Consider the following 10,685-nt stretch of genomic DNA (forward strand, 5'->3'; position numbering starts at 1 on the left):
GATCTGCTGCATCCTGACATCTCTGAAGACAGATTAAGAGAACATGTTGACTACTGTGTCAGAAACTCTAGTCCTGGACCTCATGTGTTCCTGCTGGTCCTACAGCTTGAAGGCTTCACAGAGGAGAAGAGACAGAGACTGCAGTCAGTCCTTGAACTCTTCAGTGATGGATCATTTGATCATTCACTGGTTCTGTTATCAACACCCAGAGAGAAGAGTTCAGGTCTCATAGAAAATTACATGCAACGTCCACTGTTGGGAGACCTGTTCAGTAAATGTCAACACAGGTTGTTGTGGCAGACAAATCTTGAACGTCCGGAGTTGTTAACAGTCATGGGCCAAATTGTGAAGGAGAACAATGGAGATCATGTGACGTGTGATGTGTTTGAGGACGCAAAGGCTGATTTACCTGGTGGTCATGGAAGTCTGAAACAAGGGGGAGCAGTCATTGCCAACTTGGATCCTGTTAGAACTGTTGGTAGGTTGAGCAGCAGTTTTTATCACCTAATGAATATAAATTATCCTTAATTAAGCTTCAACATAATGTTACTGTGAAAGTAATTTCAGCTGGTGTTATTTTTGTTCAGTTTGCTTCAGTTTGGAATTCTTCAACTTTTTACTGAAGACACACAGTGCCTTTTCAATCTGGTGTGTGGTGCTAGCCAGAGTTGAAGAACGTAGCTTATATAGTATTTTGGTTTATTGTGTGTCTTGTTTTTATTATGTATTGTATTTTAAGTTAACTGTTAGTCTGCTTTTGTCTTGTTTACCGTTCTCTTATGCACTCTGTTACTATGAGTTTTTAAAAAAAGTGCTATATAAATAAACTTGATTTGATTGTAATTGTCTTTTACAGGGTTGTCTGCTATAGGTTCAGCAAAAAGCCGTGCTGCTGACCGTGAGTAGACTTGCAAAACACCAGTATATGAAGTCAGACATCTAAAAGGTGAAGTTCATGTACTGATGAGTTTGTCTTTGAACAGTGCTCAGATGGATGTTCACATCACACACTCCGTCACCAGTGGACAGCAGAATCAAACAGTGTAAGTGAATTAAATACATCTTCTACTTAAATTATTGCCTTCAGTAAATTAATCACAAAAACATTTTCAGTGCTGTCAGAGGTGAGTATAAGGGCTACAGTAAAACAGCTTTCAAATAAAGGACCTAGAAGTAGGAGTTGCTGCAATTTTATGAACATGTTTAACAGTTCTAACACCTTTTAACATTTCAACACATTTAACACTAACATTTGTATGAAAGTTAGTGGGGAAGCTCACCTCTATTTCAGTGGGAACAATGAGTTTGTGTCTTTGATGCGCATAGGCGGCTGATACGGGGATGCGCTGAAGAGAGGAACAAACGTAAATCATCCTCTACCTGTAGCCTTGAGCGGTGCTTGCTTTTAATCATGGTCAGTACAGAAAATCCGCACTCACAGAGGTAGGTGGAGGTGAAAGGAATGAGCACTTTGACAGCTTTACTGGAGAGGTGTGGGAACTCGCTCACCACAGACAGCCAAAACCGTGCAAGCGGCAATTTAGCTTTCTTTTCTTCTCCTTTACAAAAATGTTTCGCGCCTCCCCTGATGTACTCTGGCGCCCCCCAGGGGAGGCGCGCCTCACACTTTGAAAAAGCCTGTTATGGAGGAAAACCCCAGCGGCCTTCTGCCTTGGCCAGTTGAGGTGAGTGCATAGAGGAGGGAGAAAAGAAAAGAAAAGCAGCAAACACAACAATAAACAATCAAACACTGGGCTGGTTGATGTGGCCGGTGACTGCTCATCAGAGACATAGAGCTCCAGAGCCAGGGCAACCTGCAGAAAGGTACAGGGAGAGAGTTGGGGGGGGGCACTGCAGGAGAGAGGAGACAATGTTAATGACATGTAATGGTGGCATATAGATGCAAGGAGAGGGAAGGCTCAGGGTCACCTGATCCAGCCCTAACTATAAGCTTTATCAAAAAGGAACGTCTTAAGTCTAATCTTAAAGGTAGAGAGGGTGTCCGCCTCCCGAACTGAGACTGGGAGTTGGTTCCATAGGAGAGGAGCTTGATAGCTAAAGGCTCTGCCTCCCATTCTACTTCTGTGGACTCTAGGAACCACAAGTAAACCTGCACTCTGAGAGCAAAGTGCTGATGAAGCTCTATGAGGTCTTTAAGATACGATGGAGCCTTGTCATTAAGGGCTTTGTATGTTAGGAGAAGGATTTTAAATTCTATTCTGAATTTTACAGGGAGCCAGTGGAGAGAAACTAATATGAGAGAGATATGATCTCTCTTGCTAGTTCCTGTCAGTACTCTGGCTTTCAGCATCACTTTGAGACCGGATGCTCCTGATTTTGTCAATATTGTGCAGGTGAAAGAAGGCAGTTTTCAAAACTTGGTTTATGTGTAAATTAAAGAACATATCCTGGTCAAAATTTACTCCAAGGTTCCTCATAGCAGTACTGGAGGCTAGAGCTGTGTCATCTACAGTAACTGTATGTGGTTAGATAGCAGATTTCTAAGGTTTTCAGTATCCCATCACATGTTTGTCTGAGGTTTTCTATGTGAGCTTCTTGGATGAGAAGGGCTTTTCCATCATTTGAGAGAAATTGCTATGCTTGTAACCAGGGATGCACTGATACCAATACCAGTATCGGGAATCAGGTCCGATACCACCCTCTAGTACTGTACCTGTGACTTGTAAAAGTTGCTCAATACTACACACCGATAGCACTTAACGGCAGCATTACTGTACATTAGCCTGATGCTGGCTGAGCTGCTTGTTAGACCGTGGAGAAGAAACTTCAGTGGTTTGTGGATATTTTAAGATGAGTGACAAGGACAAAAGTAAAGCTGACTGAGAGCTCTGATCCTCTGTTACAGGGAGGGAGGGTGTGTGTCTGTGGATGCACACACATATGACAAGGTACCGTAGTCGATATTTTTCTATGACAACAATGCTTGATATGTGCAACAAAATCCAGCAGCAGTGGAGACAAAGGTTATACTGTACACTTGTTGAACAAGCTGAACACAACAAAAAACCTGCAGAAATGTGGCATCTTCACTCTCCCCGTGGCAGACCTGCCTCGTCCCGTTCACCCACTAAACCCACCCGGTGCTCATTCTGCTGACTGTAGTGAACAGATGAGAATGAGAAAAATCTAGTGCTCATTTTATGTAGTTCAATATTCACTTCAGTGTCATTTTCCTGAGTACTTGCATACACACAAAAAAAAAAATTAAATAGTGTTTCTCACCAGCTCAGTGCATTTATAGTCCTGAATGCTTGTGGGGAAAAAGCTGTTCATCATCCTGTTGGATCTGGAGTAGATGCTTCTGTTCCTTTTCCCAGATGGCAAGAGGGAAAACTTAACGTCTCCTTCTGCACATACGGTCTGTTGTTATCATTCGGCATCGACCCTCACAGACCAGTAACACTAAACATGGAGGAGAGCGACGACAGCGACGGGGTCAGTGGAGAGACCAGGACGTTTCACATGTGGTGGACATTTATAGAGAAGCTTCTGATCAGGCCAAACTGGAAGGAACATGTTGTAACCCAGCAGCTTGGGAGGAAACTGGGCCATTTGACCATCGCACACACCACCTGGTTATTATTCTTGTGCGCACATGGCTCACATTTCAGTTACATCTGTGTACGTGTGGCAGTTTAAGAGCTCAGTGGTGCTCACACTGGAGCTGGGTACATGGCGCTGACATACACGGGTGGGAAGCAGCAACAAAACAAGGTCAGAGCTGAGCGTTAAGGGCAGTGACGTGGCTGTACCATATGTTTATTACTGATTCTATCTTGAACTCTTGCATATTATACAGTGATACTAGAACTTACTGGTAGATTTTGTCAGCCCTACAAAGTCACAGTGAGGAGGATCTGCTGTGTGTTTGTTACACTTAATTTCTAACAAAGAGGTACTGCTTCTCGGAGAAATTTCACTGCAGGTGTGATCAAACAAGTTTCTTGGTGCTGATGGAGACATGGAGCTAAACTGCATCTCACGCTTATTTCTTAAGCAAGCTACCTTCTGAGTAACAATTTATGAAACTGAATGCTGCAACAACCGGGAACTGTCTGTTCTGTCTATATCATGGGAAGTTTTCTAACAGCACCCTGCAGTGTTTAGTCAAGTCCCTGTTAACCTAGATCGAATCATCTAGGTTGAAGTGTTTAATAGTGTACAATGCTGCGTGTTCTTGAAGTTACCACTAGGGACACTACTGTTATAATGCCATTTCCTGTGGGGTCATGGGAAAAGTTGTGCTTCCTGAGTTCCTGTTTCTACTGCTGTGTTGCTACTGATCACGGAGTAAAGTATTGCTGTTGAATCTGGGCCAGTAATCTAGCCTGATTACTGGCCGTCCAACACGACATACTGTAGGTCTATATTAAACACAACTGACACAACTCTCACTCTTTAAAAAGGTTTACTTACTGTGTGTCACAATAGCCAAACAAATGCATTCATAAGCACATGCAGGTCTGTGCACGCACACAATTTAGAAGTGAATAGTATGATTTTTTTTTGATAGGCAGAGTGTACGCTTAAATGGAAGTGTGCCAGATACGACATGGTATATATCCTATATCAAACGATTATTGTCAAGGGTTAAACAGTTTGTGAGTGCACAGGATTTTTAAAAATCTTTTGTCATTTCACAAAATTTCATCTTTCACAAAATGTTTTGTCATATTGATTATTGTAATTCCTTGTATGTGGGTATAAATCGGTCCTCTCTGGACCGTGCAGTCAATCCAGAATGCTGTTGCCCATTTGCTTACCAGTGCTCATAAGCATTCTATTCCATTCCATTCCAACTTTATTTATAAAGCACTAAAACAGCCGAGGTGCACCAAAGTGCTGTACAGTGTAAATAACGGTGCGGTGGGTAGAGCAGTTGTCTCCCAACCAGAAGGTTGAGGGTTCGAATCTCGGTGCCTGCAGTCCACGTGTCGAAGTGTCCTTGGGCAAGACACTGAACCCCCCAAGTTCCCCGCGATGGTGGCGCATATGCACGCAGCGGCCCTCGGCTCCGAACAAAATTTTGTTGTACGTGTCACAGTGTTACAATGACAATAAATAAAAAAGCTTCTTCTAAATATACATTAAAAATAAACACAACTTACAAGTACAGATAAAATCAACACCAATATAAAATGTCAAAACGCCAATGAGAATAAATGAGTTTTCAAAAGGGACTTAAAAACAGGCAAAGAAGAGTGAAAAAAAACTAGATTTCTAGGTCGAAGACATTTCGCCTCTCATCCAAGAGGCTTCATCAGTTCTGACTGACTGGTGTTGAGCCAGAGATATTTATCCCCCTCGTGGTGTTTCAGTCCTTTGAAGGCCAACAATGTCCCTTAATGACTGAGTCGTTATAGCCCAGTAACGGTGAGAGTCATTACCTGTCTTTGAATCCTCCCGTCAACCGACGCCTATTGTCCTGGTGGGCATGTTTGGGCAGAGATCTCAAAACAGGATTGTAGATGGAAGACAAGTTGTGTCTTAGTCCACCACCCCTGTTTAGTGAGGGGTGTTCTATTTTTACAAAAATAGCTTCCTTAACTCCTCTCTCAAACCAGCGATGTTCTCTGGAGAGGATCTGGACTTCACTGTCCTCAAAAGAATGTCTTAAATAGGCTTGTCTGATGGGCAGCGGCAAATCATTCCATTGCTTGGGAGCAGCAGTCGCAAAGGCACGATCACTTCTAAGCTTGCGCTTTGTTCTGGGCACACTCAAAAGAAACTGATTAGCTGACCTCAAAGAATGCATAGGCATATGCCAGTGAAGCAAGTCAGATAAATAGGAAGGTGCAAAACCATGAAGGGATTTAAAAACGAATAATAAAATTTTATAGTGGATCCTAAGATAAACAGGTAACCAGTGCAAGGAAGCCAAAACTGGAGAAATGTGCTCATATTTACTTATACTTATAAAAGACGTGCTGCAGGATTTTGGACCATCTGGAGGCGAGTGATGGAGGACTCTCCAATCCCCAGATAAAATGCATTGCAGTAATCCAGTCGGGTGGTGATAAAAGCATGAATAAGGTAAGTGTTTCAAAGTGCCATCTAGAGACCATTGGCTTCTGGTTGAGCAGGTGATGTGCTGTCTGACCATTGGTTTCTGGTTGAGCAGGTGATGTGCTGTCTGTATTTGGGCAGTTCGTGGGTGAGATTAGCCTTGTTAAAGTCCCCTAGAACAATGAGTGGAGAGTCGGGATGGTCTGGCTCCACGCTAGTTATCCATTCTGCCAGGAGCCGTAGCGCACTACCATTTGCTTGTGGTTTTATGTACACTCCAATTAGAATGAAACTGTTAAATTCATGGGGAGAGTAAAAAGGTTTGCAATTGATAGCAAGAGTCTCTAGGTCTGTGTTACATGTCCTCTGTAGCACTGTGACATCTGTGCACCAACCTTCATTTATGTAGAAGCAGATTCCACCGCCTCTTGTTTTCCTGGACAGCTCCGTTATGCGATCCGCTCTGTACACCTGGAAGCCCGGTACTTCTGCCTGCCTTTGCCATTGTTAGTTCTGGTAAACTGTTTTGGTGACTGTAAAATCGGTAACAATCTGCAAGGCAGCTTTTTTGCCATGGTGACGTGTCCTTTTGAGTATTAATGAATGACTTTGGTTCCACTCACCAGCCAACTCTGAAATGTTACCAGTTTTTTTCTGTTTGTTGTTTTACAGTGTCGGTGTTTAGGATTGTGCTGGTGGGGAAGGATGGCGCCAAAAAGACAAAACTTGCTAACTTCATCACTGAAGATCAAGGATTTCATTTCAAGATAGAAACATCAGTCCAACAATGTGTGGCCACCAGTGGAGAGTGGAGAGGCAACTCTGTGATAGTAGTAAAAGCCCCAGACATGTTCAGTCTGTCTGAGCAGATGGTGAGAAGCCAAGTGAAGAGCTGCGTGCGTTTGTGCCCACCAGGTCCAGATGTTCTGCTGCTAGTGAAACCCTCCAAGTTCAGCGCAGAGAACAAACAGAGGCTGGAGTTCATCCTGAGTTTGTTTGCTCCAGATGCTTTTAAACGCTCACTGGTCGTCATGACAGACAAGGAGAGTAAACAAAGTTCCACTATGAATCAGCTGCTGGAAGAATGTGGAGGACGACAGTACAACATGTTTGAAAGTCACCGTGAACAATTAATGCAGAAGATTGAGAAGATTGTGGATCAAAACCAAGGAGCCTTCCTCTCCGCTGAGGAGCCCATGAGACCAAAACCAGCTTTAAATCTGGTTGTGTGTGGGAGGGGAGGAGCAGGGAAGACCTCAGCAGCCAAGGCCATTTTAGGTCAGACAGAGCTTTCCTCAGTATCCAACTCCCCAGAGTGTGTTAAACATCAGGCAGAGGTGTGTGAATGTCGGGTTTCCCTGGTGCAGCTACCTGCCTTGTATGGAAAACCTCTGATAGCCGTGATGGAGGAATCACTCAAGTGTATCTCCCTCTGTGGTCCTGAGGGCGTCCATGCCTTCCTCCTGGTCCTACCTGTGGGTCCCCTCACTGATGATGACAAGGGAGAGTTAGAGACCATCCGGGAAACGTTTGGCTCTCGAGTCAGGGACTTCACCATGATTTTGTTCACTGTGGAGTCAGATCCTACAGCTCCAGCTGTTGTTGACTTTGTAAAAAAGAGCAGAGACATCCAGGAGCTCAGTCAGAGCTGTGGAGGAAGATGTGTTGTTCTCAGCATCAAGGAGGGGCAGCAGGTCTCTGAGCTGCTCCGCACTGTGGACATGATCAGCACTGAAGGATCCAGGTGCTTCACACAGGACATGTTCTCCAGGGCTCAGATGGAGAAGTTTATAAATCTCAAAGCTGAATTGAGTCTAAAACATAAAAATGAGATGGAAACCACTGACAGAATTCAGAGCAGAGAGTCTCTCAGGATGGTGCTGATTGGGAAGACTGGCAGTGGGAAGACTGCAACAGCAAATACAATTTTGGGTGAAACACATTTTATATCTAAACCCAGCCAGAAGTCTATCACCAAGTTTTGCCAGAAAGCCTCAGGAGCAATTGACGGGCAGCCTGTGGTCGTGGTTGACACCCCTGGCTTGTTTGATACAACTCTGTCTAATGATGAAGTTGAAGAGGAGCTGGTGAAATGCATCAGCATGTTGGCTCCTGGACCCCATGTGATCTTATTGGTGCTGCAGATCGGTCGATTCACACGGGAGGAAAAAGAAACTGTGGAGCTGATCAAGAAATATTTTGGCAAGAAATCAGGAAATTACATTATTGTTACATTCACCAGAGGAGATGAACTAAAGGATCAAACATTTGAGAGTTACCTGACAGAAGACTGTGATGACATTGTCATAAAACTGTTACATGACTGTGGAGACAGGTACCATGTCTTCAATAATAATGATCTGAAGGATCGTACTCAGGTCAGCGAGCTGCTGACAAAGGTCAGGTCCATGGTGAAGGAGAACGGAGGCAGCTGCTACACCAGCGAGATGTTCCAGGAGGCCGAGGCTGCAATTAAACATGAGATAGAGAGGATCCTGAAGGAGAAGGAAGAAGAGATGCAGAGGCAGAAGGAAGAGCTTGAACAAAAACATGAGGAAAAAATACAAGCGATGAACAAAAGAATGGAAGAAGAGAGAGCAGAAATTGAAGAGGAGAGAAAACTGAGAAAAAAACAACTTGAAGAAATGAAGGAAAACATCAACAAGGAGCGTGAGGAGAGAAAGAAGGAACAGGAATTGAGAGAAGGAGAAGACATGAAGAGGAAAGAGCAGGATCAACTTAAACGACGGGAGTGGGAACAGGAACGAGAAACTTTGGAGAAAAAAATCAAGTCAGAATCAGAAGAAAAAGAAACAATTGACAGAAAACTGGAGCAGAGTAGAAAAGAGATGGAAGAAAAACGAGAAGCCTGGGAGAAGGAAAGAAAAGAGTGGTGGGAGAAACGACATCAAGAAGATGAAGAAGAAGACAGGAAGCGGATAGAGCAGGAAAAACTTCAACAACAGAAGTGGGAACATGAACGGGAAAATTTGGAGAAAAAAATCAAGTCAGAATCAGAGAGAAAACAAACCATTGACAGAAAACTGGAACAGGTTAAAAAAGAGATGGAAGAAAAACGAGAAGCCTGGGAGAAGGAAAGAAAAGATTGGTGGGAGAAACGACATCAAGAGGGTGAAGAGAGACAACAGGAGGAAAAGAGAAGAGTTAGAAAACTCCAAGATGAATATGAGCAGGAACGAGAAAAATATGAAGAGAAAAGAAAAGAAGAAGATAAACTCAGACGAGAACAAGAGGAGAAGGAGAGGAAAGAATTAGAGGAAAAGTATAAGAAAGACATGGATGACATGAAGAAGAGTTATGAGGAGGAGGCCAGGAAACAGGCTGAAGAATTCAATGAGTTCAGAAAGAAGTACACCAAAGATTTTGCAGCTCTGGTAGAAAAACACATGGAGGAAATAAAGGAGCTAAAGCTGCGACATGAGAGACAGATGCAAGAGACAGAAGGGAGACACAGTAAAGAGTATGATCTGTTAGGAAATCTGTCGAATCACAAAGAAAAACAACTCAAAGAAGAAATTGATAACTTGAAGAACAAGCATGATCGAGAAATAAAAGATTTGAAAGAACAAGCCAAGAGCAGATGTACCATAATGTGATTGACTGTCACTGCCCAGCTGTTGATCATCGTGACTTTGTTGTCCTATCAGCTACTCTGCACACTGAGTTTATATGGTACGTATATGGTACTGTAGCGACATGCAGTGCAGTGCAACAATCTGACAGTCAGGAGTGAGTTAATCTTTCTGGAGGACACGATCATTTTGTCACCACTACTGACATAAATGGGGCGGACAAAATATTAGAAACACCTTAGCTAGGTGTATGTGTACTGGCAGCATGTTCTCATTCAGTGCATTGAATTACAACAAATTAACCCCTCCCCTTCACATCTCTGCTCCTATAAAGCGTATCTATATTCTGTATGGTGGCCTGGTTCACTCTTTAGTAATTTTAGGAGCCAGAAATGAAACTGAGCTCCGTCAGAGCTGTGGAGGAAGATCTGTTGTCCTCAACATCCAGGTCAGGCAACAGAGATGTGGGATATTGTGGACAAGGTGAGAGATGATGGCTCACAAAGGGCATGTTCATCAAGCTTCAGATGCAGAGGGCTGTAGAGCTGTAAATATGGGTCCCGGGGAGAACCAAAAAGCCCAAGAAACACAGGCCATAACAGCAGAACTGGCCTCTGATGATCTGGCATCAGAAATAACCTTACAAGAAGGGCTGCAGGAAACTATTGAACAAATTGTCTCTTTTCAGTTAGAATTCCCACAAGAACAGCAAGAGGAGCGGGGAGAGAGAGGAAAATAAAATGCTATGGCAAAATGCATAAAGTAGACAGTTAAGATGTTTAGTAAGTAAGGATATGTGTGTGTGTGTGTGTGTTTGAAATAATCATTAGTGAATGTGTAAGAATGAAATGAGAAAGGATTGTATTGAAAAAAACAATGAAAAGTGATTTTACATCTAGAATCTAAATCCAAGGAGTGAAAAATGCTGAATCATAGAAAAAACAGAAGTAAGACACATCCATACAAAAAGAGGTTATGAAGGGCATGTTCATTAAGCTTCAGATGCAGATGGCTGTAGAGCAGGAGCACACACATTTAATATGCACCTTAACTGCAGGATGTCCA

At 43.2% G+C, this 10,685-nt stretch overlaps 2 protein-coding genes across 2 annotated transcripts; both read left to right on the plus strand.

Annotated features, from left to right (window-relative positions):
• Positions 1 to 9: 9 nt before the first annotated feature.
• On the plus strand, positions 10 to 3,183 carry LOC109953584 (GTPase IMAP family member 2-like; the record flags this gene model as incomplete). Its single annotated transcript, XM_020589059.1, has 2 exons — positions 10 to 478; positions 2,867 to 3,183. Coding segments are annotated over 2 exons (720 nt in total), but the record flags the coding sequence as incomplete, so codon positions are not given.
• Positions 3,184 to 6,453: 3,270 nt separating this feature from the next.
• LOC109953585 (GTPase IMAP family member 8-like) lies at positions 6,454 to 10,388 on the plus strand. The gene has a single exon (XM_020589060.1). The coding sequence runs from the start codon at positions 6,627 to 6,629 to the stop codon at positions 9,642 to 9,644; it is 3,018 nt and encodes a 1,005-aa protein (XP_020444716.1). The 5' UTR covers positions 6,454 to 6,626; the 3' UTR covers positions 9,645 to 10,388.
• Positions 10,389 to 10,685: the final 297 nt, after the last annotated feature.

Source organism: Monopterus albus, unplaced genomic scaffold, assembly GCF_001952655.1.
Source record: "Monopterus albus unplaced genomic scaffold, M_albus_1.0 scaffold806.1, whole genome shotgun sequence".
In the NCBI taxonomy this organism is placed as follows: domain Eukaryota; kingdom Metazoa; phylum Chordata; class Actinopteri; order Synbranchiformes; family Synbranchidae; genus Monopterus; species Monopterus albus.

Coding starts and splice junctions, on each gene's coding strand:
- LOC109953585 (XM_020589060.1), top strand. CDS start 6,627: ATGAATGACTTTGGTTCCACTCACCAGCCAACTCTGAAATGTTACCAG.